This window comes from Pleuronectes platessa, chromosome 10 (assembly GCF_947347685.1).
Source record: "Pleuronectes platessa chromosome 10, fPlePla1.1, whole genome shotgun sequence".
NCBI lineage: Eukaryota > Metazoa > Chordata > Actinopteri > Pleuronectiformes > Pleuronectidae > Pleuronectes > Pleuronectes platessa.
The window spans coordinates 4,892,355-4,909,838 of NC_070635.1; the positions used below are offsets into that span (position 1 = coordinate 4,892,355).

Genomic DNA, 17,484 nt, shown 5'->3' on the forward strand with positions numbered 1-17,484 from the left:
TGGTGAATCAAGTGAAGCGTTTATCTGCCAAAGAGCCAGAGATCTCCCTCAGGAGCTGCCAGGGACCAGGAGCAGAGTTAAAAGGGGGATTATTGGACAGCACATCCACCCGGTGTTCAGAGTCACCGTCCAAATCAGCAGTGATGTAGCTGCGTAATCACCGGATGTGTAAATAGGAAAGTGTTCGCTGTCATTTCACTGCATCAGGCTGATAATGTTGCTCCTACCGACTGTAAATAAAGATTGATCACATGACAGCTCCCCAAAAGTGAAGCCAGATCACCTCAATCAGCCCCTGGTGGCAGGTTGCAGCACACGTTATGAGTCCTGCCTCCTCCATGTTAGTGGACAGGAGATAGATGTCCTTTTAGGTAGTTATCATCACACTGATGTATGGTGAAGAGTGGTTTCTCTAGTAGTGGTACTTTGTGTTAGTGATTCAATGCTTTAGAAACAGGGTGAAACGTTGTGATTGGTCTTCATCCCACCATTGCCACTGCACAGACTCTAGGGGCGGCTGTGGCTCCGGGTCATCGACCAACCAAAAGGTCTGCAGTTCGAATCCCAGACTTCCCCATTCTGCATGGATAAGTTTCCTACAGCGATATACTGAACACAAAATTGCCCCTGATGGCTGTGAGTGATTGATTATTGAGAAAGATGCGTGAATGGGTGAATAAAGTGTTTTGAATGATCCAAAAACAAGAAAAGCATACAGACTATTTACTCTGGTTCCAAATGTGCAAGATTGCAGCGTTCATTCATCTTTATACCGTGGCTACTTCCCCTGATCACTATGCCGCAGACTCATTTGTGTTTTGGCTTCAATTCTGTAAAGTGGGAGGAAGTGGAGACACATCGTCCATCTTTATTTATAGACTTTTAAAATGGTCGAAGAACCAGAACAATAAGATTGCTGCTTTGAATTCATCTGAGCTCCACTAAAGGTTGCATCACTTTTTTTTATAGTGGATTCTCATAAGTAGCCGTGGAGAATGAAAATGACTCCAGTCCCCGCCTTGCAGAGTATTTCACAGTTTCCTCTGTGTGAAGTGTAGATGGGGGGGGAGGCAGTGACAGGCTGTCAAAACACCTGAGGTTTTATTTCTACTTAATTGTGGCTTTAATTTGAGAGATAGTACGTGCTGGAAATGATTACAACACAGAGGATTTGTCAGGGAAAATAAAAGGTGAGAGGAGATATGAGAAGAGAGGATGACGGGATGAAAAGGGAGACGAGAGGAGGGGACTTACAGCATCTGCTGTGCAGCGCAATGTCCGTCCACGTGCCGTCGGGCAAGCACTTCCTGACCTTGGGCCCCACGATCACCCGGTTCCCTCGGCAGATGTACTCGATCTCATAATCCACAGGGAGGATCTGCACGCTGCGGATCTGTGAGACACAAGCGTGAGAGGAGAGACGACAATTAACCAGTGATTGATGCTTTCTCAAACCAGTTGTTATGATTCACACAGGGACCCTCTTCATTCTGTCTCAGAGCAGCGGAGCCTTGAGCCATATGGCGGCGACAATAGAGCTCTACGAAAAGAGCAATTCATGGTAATTCTGTGTGAATTGATGGGCTGTCACACTCTGGATTACACCGTCTCTCCGGTTGAGGGATGCAGGAAATAAGATGGACTGCACAGGTTTTATGTCTCACGTTGGTGTCGAGGTGACGTAAGTTAGATTCCAAACATTTAAATGTCTCGGTTACAGAGGTTCGGTCGCTCTTTCACTTTCACACCCCAGTTTTGCTGCAGTGTGGAATGAAGAAGCTTTAAAGTCTAAAAAAAATCTATTTGTTATTGTTAAATCTCTTGAATGTTTGATGATAGAAGGATGTTCTTACATAATAATAATAATAACCATTTGATACAGGAAATTATACAAGTTACAAAGTGCTTTACAACAAACAGAATGATACTCACAAACAGTCTGAATAATAATGAGAACAAAAGCCAAAGACACCACACGATAAAAGCCGATAAGACGGCCTTATTGTGGACCAACTGTAGACAGTGGATTGATTTGTGAGTGAGGCCACATTATAAAAAGGGAGTTACAGCAGTCATCCATCTGCTGAAACAGGATTTCTGCCGGTTTAAACCAATACGAAGGGAATTTAAGATCCATGGCAAGTCGATAGATATGGCGGACTATAAGGTGAAGTAGCCGAGAAGAGGATAATCACAGAAACGCTATCTTATCTCCACAACTACAGGCAGAGACAGTTGGTGTCTGTTGTCTTTAGCACAGCCAAGTGTACTGAGATCAATTCTGACCAGAGTTTAGGTGGAGGTTGTGAATAGGGCAGAATTTAACATGTCAAGGTTTGACATGTTAAATTTACAGCTGAGCTACTGTGTCCTAACTGTCTTCTCTGTACCTGCTCCTGTGTCAGGCCTCTGTAGCGGATGCCCCCGTCCCTGGGAGGCCGGATGATGGCACAGCCTGAAGAAGAAAAGAAAAAACAAGGATGGAGAAAGTGGGACGGCAAGAGCAGAGAAGGAAAGATCTGTGTCCAGATAACGTAGCTATGTTACAGCAACATGATACATCCCACTTTTAGAACAGCCCTGGCTTCTGGAAGTACATTTTTTATTCGTTCTCTCTGTTGAAGCTTCAGAGAATCCTGATAAAAAGAGTTTTAAGCCTGGGACCAGACCGGCCTGCAGCTATTGGAAAACATAAAAAAAGGTGCAAGACTGGGTTTATGATTGTTTTTTAGAGGGAAAGAACTACGCATCCCATAAACCATTGCAAATGACCCCTTTCATTTCCTTGTCTCCGAAAAAAACTACAGCAGGTTAGAAAGGGAAACGGGATGTAATGCTAAATGTACCCATCATGGCTGACATGATTTCAGGGGGTTGTGGGAAACATTTCCAAAGGAACTGCTCCACCAATCAGAGACGTTGTTAGTGTAGTATCTCTCATTGATAACAGAAGTAATACCCATTTGCTTAAACACAGTTGATAGCATACGAACCTTGTAGTACCTAGCATCGTTTCACAATCTCCTAGCTTGTGGGATATCTACATAGGATGGTTCAAATATTACGGCTGTTCATCAAAATCTCTATTCAGAAAATGAAGGGGGGGTTTTACTTCAGGGCCCAACACTGGAGAGAGCTCTATTTAACCGACATTTTCTGTACTGCACAAATTACAGAGCTTCATTCGGGTCACTTAGCAATCTCTGTGGAGTTACTTCTCTCCATTAATGCACATTGTAAACAGACACACACAGCAAACACACACACACACACACACAAGAGTTACCTTCAGTTGATGAATTATGTATGGGCACAACACGAGACGGAAGAGCATAGAGAATAATCAGAAACAATAGCCGCGCCATCTCTGGATCTGAAAGAGAAGAAGGAGAGAGGTTTTCACTGAGATGTGAAAGGTTCTGGAGAACGACAGAGACGAACAGAAAAAGCCACCGAGAACATTTTCCTACGGTTTTAATGCTTCACCCTATGTCCTTGGATACACTCATTTTCGCTTCACTGCCATCCTTCTAAAAAAGGAATGCATGAACTTTTTGGCTTTTAAAAAAAAAACCTCCCTTTTCAACCTGCCTGCCTGAGCGCAGAGAGGATGAGACCACTTCTCTGCTCCTGTTTGTGTTTACAGTGCAGCTCAGGATCAGTTGATTAGCAGCTTGGCCTCCGTTCCAAAGGCCCCTGTGTACACGGGGTCTCCGCTCAGGCTTCGACGCCCCGATAGAGATGGTTTTGAAAAGTGGCGGCTCACAGAATCATCTCACACCGAGTCAAAAGATGTTTTCTTCATGTCACAGTAAAAGAGAGCTTCACAGAAAAGCTTTCCATTGCACAGCTGTAAAAAAAAAATATGATATTTTAGATGTGTTGACTGTACACGGTGAAATAACTCATACAGCCCCACAGGCAGGGAAACTGTGGAATAAATTGATGTAGCTCTGTAACCTTGTCAGACTCGCCATGGACATTTAAAACGAGAGGAACAAAACAACAACGGCACTCGGACTGCGAACACGTCCACCGAGGCCCGACAGGCTCCTGAAATTCAATCAGGCTGCACCAAACTGTCCACACTCATAGATTTTAGTTCTCTAAATATGTCTGATTCCCGTGAACTTTGTGAAAATGCATCTCTCAATGTGCAAATAAAAAAATCCTGGATCTGTCTGTCCAGATCTACACCACAATTTGATGGGTTCTGTCTCGGCCCATGTGCCACCAAACAAACCAGCAGTGAGACCATGACCTCCGGGGCTGTGGGAATTATTTAAACGAGCTGTAAAATGAAGTTTGAACATTTGACAGATGACAGAGGGAAAATAATGACTCATAGATCACAGACAATTCCCACCCAAATCTGCAGCTCCCATCAGTACCAGTGGTCACATTGCATTATGGGCAATGTAGGCAGTAATGCTGACAGATTATATTCAGATTGTTGACATAATGCGAGAATAATAGAAAATAGTGCCTGCTGCAATTTCCCAGAATGCAAAGTTACATCTTCAACTGCTTTGTGTTGTTCAACCGTAGACTGTAAATCAAGATGGATGACTCGTCTCCACTTCCTCCAACTGTCCAGCTATAATATCCTGGATACAAGCGCTGCCATCTTGAGCATCTGGAGTCTGGACAGCAGCGATCAGGAGAAGAGTTGCAGGATCGAGGCTTTGTTGATACACGTGCTGATCTTGTGTCGGACTCTAGATCACGATGGACGACATGGCAGCTGCCCGAAAGTGAAGCCAGATGCATTTCAACCGCCACCTAGTGGCTGGCTGCAGTATAGGTCCTAAACCCCGCCCACTCCATGTCAGTGGATGTGACATTGACCAAACTAATTACAAATCCTGATTGGTCGAGTATTTGTGTCAGCAGGACCTCAATACAGCGGTTCAACCCCCTGATCACTACTGAGCTAACTCCATCTCCAAATGGCACAAGATGGCAGCATTCGTTCTGGGATATTTAGGTTTCATTTCTGGATAGTGGGGGGGGGAGTAGAGACTGGTCGACAATCTTTTTTTAATTTTCTATTCGGAAAACCAGAGTACTGGACACTTTTGCCCTCAAGGTGGTGCTAAAGGGAAAGTTAAGTTAGCAGGATTTATCCCCTGGGAAGTACGAATGTAACCTTTAGGGCAAATCAGTCAGATATTTAAGTTTGAACCAAGCAGCTGACAAACCAACACAACCATCCATAGAGCTGAGGGTGGGACACAGATGTGAGTTTACACATTTTTCATTAATTTCTCAAATTATATAGACGAGACAATTAATCCATCAATCAAAACAATAATCAGCGGACCAATCTGCAAGGGGCCTGCATTACCCACAGTGCAACTCCCCCACTGACAGTCCCCTCAGAGGTTTGGGTGAGGAGCAGGCTACAGAGGTTCTGGGGACTCCACCCCTCCACCACACTTCATGCAGCCCCCCTCTGCAGCCACGAAAAAGCATCTATACAACTTTTTTCACCCCACGTACGCTGCACTTCTCCAGCTGCAGAGAGACTGGGATGTGAGTGAATTTACAATTACACAACGAGGGTGTTGTGCTAACCAGTCAGGAGTCAAAAGACCCTCCAGATTTGTGAGCCACGGCGCCTCGAGTGCTGGTAAAGGCAGGGACACACACACACACACACACACACACACACACACACACAGACTGTATCAATGATAAACATAGCGATGGCTGCTCGTTTGCAGTTTTGAATAATAAATGTTGCTTTATGCGGTTGTCACACATGCATCAAACATAAACAAATCCTATGCATTCCCACACTTATCAAGGCAGTAAGGGGGTGGTGGTGGTGATGGGGTGTGTGTGTGTGTGTATGTGTGTGTGGATGGAGGGGGTCCTATAACAACGCAAATCACCACAGTGAGGGAGACAGATGGTAGCGGGGCTTGCTTGTGGAAGACAGACAAACTCTGCTGGATACTTCATTAGCATTATCCAGTGTATTTTTAGAGTTCACTGACAAGAGGCAGGAGGTAGACACCAGCAGTGTGTGTGTGTGTGTGTGTGTGTGTGTGTGTGTGTGTGTGTGTGTGTGTGTGTGTGTTGGCAGTGTACAGTGTGTGCTCTTGTCCTGTGTGGGATGGATGGAGGGAGGGAGGGATGGGAGGCAGCAGAGTGAGAGGGAAACAAGAGGGGAGAGAGAAGGACATCCCAGCAGGAGTCATTAATATCAGGGATCACACACTGAGATGTATGAAAGCAAACTCTGTGTGTGCGTGAGTGTGTGTGTGTGTGTGTGTGTGTGTGTGTGTGTGTGTGTGTGTGTGTGTGCGTGAGGCAGCCTGACCAGCTCACACCCATCTGACTCCCTCCACCGGGGCTGGGGCTGCAGAGGCACCGGGCACACTGAGGCGTGAGGCCCCGGCGACTGGCCTCCAGCTCGGGGACGCAACCAAGGCTTCCCACGGTGCTTCCACAAACATGGCACAACCGCCTCGCTGCATACACACGACACACACACATACACATACACAGACACAAACACACACACACACACACACACACACACACACACACACACACACACACACACAAAGACACACACCTGCCTCCCTGCGTGTCTACACTGCCGGAAACAGCAGTGGAAGCGAAAGCCACTGATCCAGGGTCCATTGCAGAACCAGAAACCCCCACCGTGCACACGCACATACATCCAACCCACTGCTACCAGACTCGGATGGTGCATTTTTGCGCACGGCTGAGCATGAACTACCGAGACGTGCGGGTCACGGTGAGGGTGCCACCAACCGTACGCTGTCGGTAGTTACTTATCGGCTGTTGACGAGGGAATCCGCGGTGGCCCGGAGAGGAGGAGGAAGAGGTGGGGAAGAGGAAGAGGAAGGCCGACCATATTAAATGAGCAGCCCCTCACACGCCTGGAATAAACGTGTCATGTGCCAGAAGCGGCTCCCGTGGGTTCGAAACGCGTAAAAATCCCCCACGATAACATCAGCCATCGCTCTCCTCCCGCAGCCGGTGGATGATGGTGGCTCTTGCAGGAGGGAACTAAAATAACAAATGTGGCCTGTGTGTGTGTGTGTGCCCATCGCAAATGCATGGCCTCTGCATACAGAATGAATGAGGCACTTGGCATCTGTCTCCATCACCTGCGACGGGAGCGGATCGATCCCCTGAATAAATCGCAGCAATAGTAGCATCCAGCCCCGTGAAGCGAGGCGGTAGCGTGTGTACTTACTATTAGTTCCGATGCGCCCTGTCAGGGATAGCGGCTCGTCCTCCGGGTCGCAGCCGCCAGGGAATAACAACAATAATCCCAGCGTCGGATTATTTGGTAGAAATGTGCATCGTTGCAGCGGTGTCTCGTTGGTCTGTTCTCTTTATGGCTGTGTTCATATGGCTATAGATGTGCGAGCCGCTCCGTGCGTAAACAGGACGTTACAACCCCAAAAAATAAAAATAATCGCGGAATCGCTCGGCGCGTCCCCACGTATTGCAATTACGCACGGGCGAAGGTAAGAAATGACAACAACAGAAAAAACAAGATCGCGTAGAAAAAAAAATATACATGCACTATATACAAACGCATGAGCGACGAAACACCGATTCACTCCCCTCCTCTTCTCCCTGACTCTCTCTCTCCCCCCCTCCTCCGCCGACAAATCTTGAGCTAATTCACGACGTCATGATGGAGACGCACCGTGCGTAACAGTCCCTCTCTCACGCATTTATCCGCTTCTTTTTCTTCTAACACCCCCCTCCTCTCAAGATGAAACAAGGTCTAGACCCGCAGCTGCAAAGGAAATAAACCACACACACACACACACACACGTATATCATAATGAATCCTAAGATGAGGCTTTGGTTTCCTGAATAAGCCTGCGTGGATTCATCCCGCCGTGAATAATTATCTCATGGCTGGAAGACGACACGGGTGGAGGTGCAGATATGGCGCTGGGGTGTTAGCACTGACTACATTGTTAAGCTCTTCTCCAAAGCCCCTTGGAGCTTAAGTCAACCAAGCAGCAATCAGTCGTTTCTACAACACTGGTGATCTATTGAATCAAAGCCCGTCGACTTTATTCTTCTTTTTTTTATCTCCCTGTGTCTTTTTCTGTGCCATCTATTCTGAGATCAGCACCAGGCTTCATATTTATACATCTGCTGAATAATTGAGGGAAGGCTGGGGGAAGACAGAACCCCTCACTGTCTCTCCCCATTCCAGGAATAAAACAGAAACACACACATCCCATCCCACCGAGATGTTAAAATATGAGAAACCGGAGCCGGAGACGTATGATTTGTTTTATTGATTATAGAGGATGACGATGCATTAACTGGAACAGGTGAGAGGCATCCTGACTAATTCAGGAATGCTATTAATAAAAGGCAGAAGACCAGTCGTTAAGACAAACGTGACGGTGAGAGGTGTTAATGATTTAAACACACAAATTGAACTGTGGGTAATTGTATACACAACATCTGTACCGCAACAAAACAAAACAACTGTCAAATATTCAAATCAGCAACACGCGTCACCTGTACAGGATATCTTCAATATCTTCAAGCTTTGTAATAATTACATACATTTACAAGTCGTTCCTGGAACTCACTGCTTTGCATCGGACACTGGTCACAGTCAAAGCACAATTTCATAAAAGAAGAAAAACACAGGAGTTAAAATGAAAATTCTAAAAAATAAAAAATCATACCTCTTCAAGTCTCATCAGAAACGGAGCTTGGGTCAGTCTGATGATTAGTATTTTTTTTAAAATACAGGGCAAACACTTTAGTTGGTGAAATGGTTCTAAACAGAACTACAGATAAGTTTACGACAAACTACGACTCATGCTAAGTCTGTTACTTGCTCTGTGTCAAGGCACAAATTACTTTTTTTTTGTTAAAAAGGCAAAAGGTAAAACAGGAAGTGAAATTTGTGCCAAATGTAAACAATATCCAAATCATACACATTTGGGAAAAAAGGCTTTACAGCATCAACAGACGACAGCAGTAAGACATAACAAAAAAAAAAAAACATGGCTGAGCTTCATTATCTTGGCTTTAGATGTGTCAGTGTTTGTTTCAGCATATATACCCTGAATACATGTCTGTTTTAATAAGTGGGAGTGCATGCTGTCGGAGTGGAAGCGGTCGAACAGAGTCTCTATCAGACTCTACCCGCTGTTACTCGTCCTTTCAGGAATTTTCAAAAAACGCATCCTCTCGTGCCGAAAAAGAACGAAAGCACTACTCGCAGCACGTTGCAAGTAAATAAATACAGGAAGTGTGGGTTCGGAACATGCTTTCACTCTGCGGTGACAGAATCGCTTTTGTCATTTTTCCCTGCAAACTAGCTCGGCGAGGGGGGGGGGGAGGAGAGACACCGTGTGACCGTGCGGCTGGAGGGGAAACACTCGAGGGTTCGGTGATTTTCTCTCCCAGACTTTTGACCTCTCTCCGCTGCTCATTAATGCTCCAGGAACAAATTCTACCCATAATCCTTTGAAGGGAGTGAATATGCAGTATGCATGTCCTGGAGGGATGTAGGCTCTAGCTAGGCTTCAGTGTTAACTGTGATCGATGTCAGCTTTAGGATAAAGTGTTGTCAGTCATCGCGAGTGTGCTTATATACACCAAGTATCATACAACTACGACTCCAGTGTTATGTTTGCAGCTAATTCACTATCTTATACTTTGGCGGGTGCCTATGTGTGAGGGATGTTGTGTTGTCGTTATCTGTGGCACAGCCTCACAAACTGAAGCTGCGGTGGTGCTGCTTGAAGAACTGCTGCTGTCGCTCCCTGGCAGACGCTTCCATCAGCTTCTCCCTCCTGTCCACCACGCCGCCTCGCTCCTTCTCCCCCTCATCCCCAGTCACGCTGCCCACATCGCTGAAGTCCCCGAGGTGCTCGATGGAGTCGTATTTCTCCAGGTCGGAAGCGATGGTCTGCAGGCTGAAGACCGAGAGGGAATCCGATCCGGCTCGCTCTCTCTCCCTCTCATTCTCGTCCTCCTTGTATTTGTCCACCAGATCTTTCCCGGACGAGCCGCCGCCGCAGGCTCCTCCTTCTTCCTCTTTCATGTCGGACTCGGCTCCGACAGGGGGACTCCGCCCCCCGCACACAGTGGGGCGCCCCCCCTCGACCTGGTCCCTCCCCCTCTGAGCGTGGATCTGCTCGCTGATCTGCTCCAGGTTCCTCAGGGCGATGGAGTAGCGGGTCTTCACTTTGGCGACCTGCTGCTCGAGCTGCAGCACTTTGGCCTTGTTCTCCTGGAGTCACACAGAGGGCACAGCAACTTTTAATCAATTTGAATATTGATTTAATGCCAGACAGAAAATAATTACTACCAGTGACCTTTAGTAAATCTATAGGGCACAGAATATATTACAGCACATTTGCCAACTCAGCAGCATATTTACAACTTGAGACTTTCTTCATGTAAATGGTTCAGTTGGAGCTGGGTAATGTATAAAATGTCATATTTGTAAAAAAAAAAACGGAAACATTACAACATCCACAAAAAAGTTACATCCTAACACGGATAACAGCTGAGTCACGAAAGTCCTGTAATCTGTCACGTTGTATGATATCACAGTCTGTGCCGACCCTCTGCAGTTTATGGGACTGTCATGACTCAGGCTGGTTAGCTGACTCCAGCGATCTCACAGCAAATCTATGAGAGGGACTAAAAATCGACTGCACACTGATCTGAGCTCTGTTTGTGTCTGTTGAGGAGATATTATCTGAGGCTACGACACGCGGAGCTGAGGAAGGTGATTGATCAGGCTGTGGATTCCACTTTATTCACTCTGTCGCTGAGGGGGAGTTAAGACTAAGTAGCAGCCGTCTGCAGATATCAAGCTGAGGTCTTGTCAACACTGATGAATTAGAGAGGAGACCCCCAGCTTCTGCCCCGACTGAGCTCAAAGTCATCATTAAAGTGGATGTGGCATCTGCTGCCCACAGTCCACATGTGGCAGAATGGGATTTATAAAGTTATAGTTATATGCACCACCAATACATCTGTTTGTAAATAAAGGTTTCGCAAAAACTGCGAAATGGTTCACATTTCTGTGCGTATCCAGTATTCAGATTTTATTCAAATTGCTTTTTTTTTTATTGCAAGAGGTGTTTCTCAACATTTTCATTGATTCCTCAGGGATTAATTAATGGATCTTCATGTAAAAACTGGTATATTCAGGGGACGGATATATCCATGAGTGTGTGAAATCTGGTGCAGCTTGCTTGAACTTGAGGGGACTGGGCAGAAGAAAGTGCTCTGCTGACTGCCGCTCTACTTGAATCATGGTTTCCTGCTCACTGTATTCCACACTGGGGTTGAATTTTGCTCTTCACACCCGTGCCACAGTTAGCACGCGTCTATTTTTTGTCGCAAATGTGTGAAATACTCGTGCTGTTAATCTTGAGTGGACGTGGAAGAAGATTAAGGATCTTATCAGAAATTCTTAGAAGCATTTTACGCAAAACATAAGTGTTTATCTGTTGTAACTGAATCAAAAAGACATATCATAGAATAAATCCAGGATTCTGTGACTGGACCATCTGGAGATCAGTGCTGATATTCATTCCTATTTACAACTTGACTACACAAACAGAACCAAATGTTTCTTGTGAGAAGGGTAAACAGAGTGTATGTCCTGTACTCGCCACACGGCACAGATCGTGTTCTCTGTACTCGTGGGCCCTGTATGTCTGCATTACCTCCAGTATGTGGTTGAACTGAGCCTTGAGCTCAAAATAAGGTTTGGATTTCAGGATGACTCTCTTAAGGGACTTCTGAAGCATCTGAACCCGAGCCTCGGCCTCCTGACAGGCGTGTGTGACCCGCATGTGCTCCCTCTCACTGCGGAGTCGCTCCTCCTCTGCTTCGTTCACCTGAAGACCAGCAGGAAAAAAAGGGTTAGGTCATTGAGAACAAGACGTCAACAGAGTCAGACCCTGTGTGTCCACATCACTTCTCTCCTGCATTGTTCAGGTTGACAAGACCATTGCTCGCTCGTCCGGTTCTGCCTTCTGGCTCTGAATTTGTATTAAAGGTTTCCTCTGTTAATTGGCAAGTTCTCTTACTGGTACTTGATTAAACCAGTGCATGTGATAAGCAGAGTGGAAGATATGGTTTTGGTTTTATTCTAAGAATGTCTACCAGACACCAAGATTTCATATATATGGAGAAAACCCCACGGAGTCAGTTGCTCAATATTTCCTGGAACCTCTCCTGCCAGTCCCCAAGTAAAATGTCTGGAAAAATGCAAAGTGACCCAATGTGAGAATACAGCAGAACAATGCCAAGAATATGAAGGGGAGGGTGAGTGGGCGTGTGGATGAGGAGGATGAATAGGAGCCATATACGTAGGAGTCAGAAGGTGGAGGGTACCATTAAATAAGAATGAAAGCTTTTACAATTCTATATTTTTTAATGATAAGTAATTCCAAAAAAAAGAAATGAATGGAGTTTCAAGAAAATACAAGTGAGAGTAGTTTTATAAATAAAAACACTGTCTTATCAATAAGGTGTTATTTGTATTACCTTGGAGGTAGCATGGTTGAGCATCTCCTGCCAGGTGGGATCCAGGGTGTTCTTCCCATCGGCCATCAGGCCCTGCTCTGCCACGTAAACCATCTCCCTGGCAGCTGTGTGCATAGAAACCGCTCTCTCGTAGCTCAAGGCTGCCTTCTGGGTCTCCTGCTGAGCCTACAGAGAGCAGACAGAGGTTTCACAGTCTGCACAAGTGGAGCATGACAAGGACGTGACCCTTTTCTGTTAATACCTATTACAGTCTAATCTCTATCCAACCCTATTTGTAAATCAAGTGAACCCATCAGGTCAATAACATAATCAAAGGGGAAAGTATATATGTACATTTAGCTGTGTCTGATTTCCCATGAGGCTAATCTCACACAGTTAATGCTCCGGCAGGGAGAAAACAAGTGTCTTGTATCCAGATTGTGTGTAGGCCTTCATCCAGTTAAGATGGATTACAGTTCACACCTGGCATTGGAATGAATCGCACATGCATATTGAATGACCACCTGTGATCAGATTTCTCTTCCCTGCTCAGATTTACTCCTGAATTGAGAAAAATACAGTCGCCAGTGATGACAGAGGAGGAGGGACGCACTCAGTGACCCTGCTGAGACCTGCTATTAAAAATCAATCCTGTGATTTGATCCCAAGTGAAGAGCTTCAAGTTCTCCTGTTCACATCCAGCATTAAAATGTGTCCTGGATGTGTCTCCTCTCACTACTTGTGATCGGATCTCACTTCCTCGCTCAATAAGAAAATAAACACATCAATCGTTTGTATTTGGATCAAATTATCTTTAGCCAGTCTGACTATAAAAGATGTGTTCGATGTCATTGTGTTTGAGAGTGTGTCGTTGTAAGGAGGAGTGATAGAGAGAGAGAGCGGAGCCAGGAGGAGATTTCACTCATTCCAGAAGAAAGAAAATCATTATGTGAGAGTGAGTGTGGACATTCTGGTGGCGGCTTCAAATAATTCAGTGTTTTGGAACGTGAAAAATACTTTTGATTCTAGTGAAACTGAAGCAAGTTAGAGGACCTCAGCTGAGGCCCAGGAAGCATTTACATTGACACTGTGAACAGAATAAAGCCCCAGAATGAAGCCACATGTGTCCCTAGTGATACAAGTGGAGGTGTATTTGAGATCCTATCAGTCAGAGCACATGCGGAGCTGGTCTGGGACACACATGGCCACAATTGCTGTACGAATGCAAGAGTGTCCTGGGCCACATATGAAGGAGCGTGTACTCAGTGGGCCTCGGACCTGCTGCAGTTTCACAATGAATCTAAAAAACGTTTTTACGATTTTCAGTGACAATCCGTTGATTTGTTTGTGTTCCTTGTGAACAGAAATGATCTGATCACTAGTGGTCTAAGGAGACATATTCAGGACCCATTTTAATGTCAAATAGACAAACTTAGAGCTGTCCACATGTGATCGGATCTCTCAGGACAGATGTGAAAACCAGGAGAAGACACTGATGAAGGATTGAAGGCTAAAAAACATTTCTGTTAATAAAGTGACTTCTTGTAATTAAGAGCAACCCTCAACTGTCATCATTTATCAACACAATGAGGATAACACACCTTTTTTTCTGGGTGCAGTGGGAAATACATGAAAACAGCAACACGGAAACATCAAAATCTTGTAGTTTGCCATGGATAAAGAACAGATTGAGGGGGAATTATACAGCTGAGTGCAAACTGAAAACAATCCTTGAAAATACTCAGTGCAGGAAAGAATGCACTGTCAGTAAGACTGCACCACGTACTCAGACAGATCCCAGACCACACTTTGTTTGCTACCTGTACAATAGGACTCAGTTTTTTTCTGCGATGTGTTCTGGGAGCTCCTCCTGAATTAGAGAACTTTCCACTTGTGATTACCTCAACCCGACCCTATGGGAAAATGGACTGCATTTATAAAGCACCTTCCTCGTGTTATTGACCACCCAAAGTGCTTTACAGTAAAAGTCACAATCCCTAATTCACACACACGTTCTTTCAGCAGTTGTGTGCACAGCGCTTCGTCTATGACAGATCATTCACGGGCTGCCTGCACAGGCCTCAGGAACAGGTTTGGAAGAGCTACTGGCCCAGGGGCACTTTGTTGTGTTTATGACAACAGCACCAGCACCTGGCATCTGGCACGCCCATCATCAAGCATTGAAGCCAAGCATACGAGTGATTACTGCTTTGACGATTCACCCATTCACACAAACATTCACACATTCTGTAAATTGTTTGCGTTTACCTCTTTTGCAAGGCGGCGAGCCTCGTAGTACGGTCTAGCTTTCTCTATGCAGCCACCCAGCTGAGAGCTCTGGGCGTTCAGCTTCCTGGCAGAATCAGTCAGTATCTTCCGGTACCCTGACCTGGCATCCTGGACGGTTAATGCATGGAAGTGACAAGATTAGATTAACCTGCAATGGAAGGACTGATACGATTTTACAAAGGAGGATGAATGAATGTGAGCAGTCAATTCGCTGAGTGTCGGACTATCAGCACCATTACATTTTATAGTTCTCATTTCTGGTTCTCTTTCAAATGTTGTGGGTGAAGGATATTGGAAAATAAATTATCATATTGATTAGCAAATTCTATGTGGGCTGATAAAATATTTAACGACCGAGACTCGAGCAATTCCCAGGGTGGTGGTAAATGTTTTTTTCACATTCTTAATGGGTATATTCCCAATCCATTTTTTCATTTATTAATGAATGTCAGAGAAGGGGACAAGGCCACAATTTCCCAATGTGACATCTTCAGATAGTTTGTCTGACCAGCACTCCAAACCTCTGGGATATTCCGTTTGCTAAGACACCACAAAACAGTGAAACCCTACAACATCAGAAAATGTTTGTCTCATAAGTTAATAACTTTTTTATCTAAATTGCTGCCGATTAAATTTCCATCTAATGATTATTAAATCATCTAATAAAATGATCAGCATTAAGTTCTACTCACATCCAGCTGCAGCTCCAGTCTGTTGATTTCTGCACTGGCTTCGTTGAGATGTTCCAACTCTTGCTGTGGGAATAAAAAAGAAGAAGAAAAATAATGTAGAAATGCATAAAGTTTTTTTTTAACAAATACATAAAGTACACTGGCAATACTTAGTTTACTTGCTTTCATGCACCATGAGTTTGCAGTGAGCTGAGAGACGTCCAGAACTTGTAACTGTTACGCTCTCATGGCTTTTTAAAAAACATGCTAAGATCAGTTTTCATAACAGTTCTCTTAACTTCAGCCTTTAACTAGATCTTGCACTTAAATAACTTTAGTTACCTTGTTCCTTTTAGTCAAGTGTATTTTTATTTTAACATGTTTATATGTTACTTGAAATATGTTGTCTTATATGAATGCGCTGTATTTCTTGTATGAAAGGTGCTATACAAATACACTGCATTATTATTATTATTAATATAAAGCAGACTATAATGAGACACAAGTGCTTACATTACTGTAACAGGACCTAGTGTTTAAAAACATCAGTTGACACCAGCTTGTCATTGAAACGTGGCGGCTCCTCATACCTGGATCCGGGGGTCCAGCTCCTCCTCGTACGGGCTGTGCAGTGGATCTCCGCCGCCTTTTTGCCTCTCACTTTCCCCGCAGGTGTCCCTCAGGGCCGCCTCCATTGAAGTTCCGTTGGTTTCGGCAGCCTTGACCTCCTCCTCCCCATCTCCGCCGGGGATACCCTCTCTCCAGTCCCCGGCGTCTGACTCCCCTGACCCGGCGGGGCTCTCCCGCAAGTCGCCCGGCTCCATCCCCAGGCCGGACAGTTTCGCTTAGCAGCAGCGTTAGCTTAAAAAGACAGGTTTCGAAGAGCGGGACGAGTCGGCGGCGATACTAGTCTACAAGCCCGCTCCTGGTGGCCCCGTGTGGGCGTCGCTGAGCCGGAGTGAAGTAGAAAACAGTCCCAGCGGTGGTGACTGTTGACAAGTTCCCATATCAGGTCAAATCACAGCCACCGGAGCTAGCTTAGCCTAGCCTCCTAGCCTAGCATGCTAGCAGGCTAACGCCGCCCGTTAGAGTAGAAGGGCTTCAGAGCAAACAGGTGAGAACAGAGGCTGGAGGTGGAGGGAGGTCCATCACTGTGTCCTCCACAACAGCGAGAGCTTCCTTCCATCCCTCCCCGGGTCTTTGCTCCCTGTAGCCGGACACGCTCGCTGACGGTACCGGTCTCACATCATCGTTTCAACGGAGGTAAACAGACGAGAGGGAGGGGGGGGCGCAGCCGCGTTGGGGCCGGGGCGGCTTCCGTAGACCGAAACTAGACTCCTGTCATGGGCGTTAGAATAAACTTCAACATATAGTTTCTATACTCGATATACGATACAGTAAAACAAAAACGTATACTTTATTATATTTGATCAGTATTATATTACTTTCTATTAATTACATACTTATCTTGCATGTATTTCTATATATAAATACATATATTGTTTTGTTCTGTATGTTACTACGCTATATGTACATATACTATGCTTTACTTGTGCTGTCAACATTATACATGTACCGGATTTATCAGTTTTTTCCCCCAAAATAAAAATGTCATACAACCTAAATGTCAGTCTTTATGGAAATCTCAAGTTTCATTAGTGCTGTATTTCAACTACAATGAACTTCCAAGTGTAGTTTGTCACATTGAAATCAACCAATTTATTGACAACAAAAGTAATATTAAGTTAGTAAATATGGCAAAATAAAAACTATTCATTACCTTTCAGTTTTTATCTACGTTCTTACAATCAGATTTCACGGCCCTTATCCTGATCGCCGTTCTTTTACAGTCATACACACTACTCTTACTTTTTAGTATACTGCTCAGATTTGTAACTGTGATGTAATCGTTGTTTTTCTTGAGTTTCATTAGTGCTTATTTCACCTAAAAAGTTAAAGTCTAATTCGACACGGTATGTATATGACTTTTTTTATG

General features: G+C 45.0%; 2 protein-coding genes across 2 annotated transcripts in view; both read right to left on the reverse strand.

The window, feature by feature from the left end:
- The window catches only part of gabbr1a (gamma-aminobutyric acid (GABA) B receptor, 1a), a 65,418-nt gene extending 57,777 nt beyond the window's left edge, over positions 1 to 7,641 (reverse strand). Inside the window, 4 exon segments of the mRNA XM_053433012.1 lie at positions 1,255 to 1,393; positions 2,391 to 2,455; positions 3,287 to 3,373; positions 7,238 to 7,641. Of these exon segments, the coding sequence (XP_053288987.1) occupies positions 1,255 to 1,393; positions 2,391 to 2,455; positions 3,287 to 3,365 (283 nt within the window). The 5' untranslated portion in view covers positions 3,366 to 3,373; positions 7,238 to 7,641.
- Positions 7,642 to 8,291: 650 nt separating this feature from the next.
- sh3bp5la (SH3-binding domain protein 5-like, a) lies at positions 8,292 to 16,780 on the reverse strand. The gene is made up of 6 exons (XM_053433013.1): positions 16,079 to 16,780; positions 15,510 to 15,572; positions 14,797 to 14,925; positions 12,550 to 12,714; positions 11,724 to 11,897; positions 8,292 to 10,270 (listed from the first exon to the last, which is right to left on the reverse strand). The coding sequence occupies exons 1-6, from the start codon at positions 16,310 to 16,312 to the stop codon at positions 9,749 to 9,751; spliced, it is 1,287 nt and encodes a 428-aa protein (XP_053288988.1). The 5' UTR covers positions 16,313 to 16,780; the 3' UTR covers positions 8,292 to 9,748.
- Between the last annotated feature and the right edge of the window lie 704 nt (positions 16,781 to 17,484).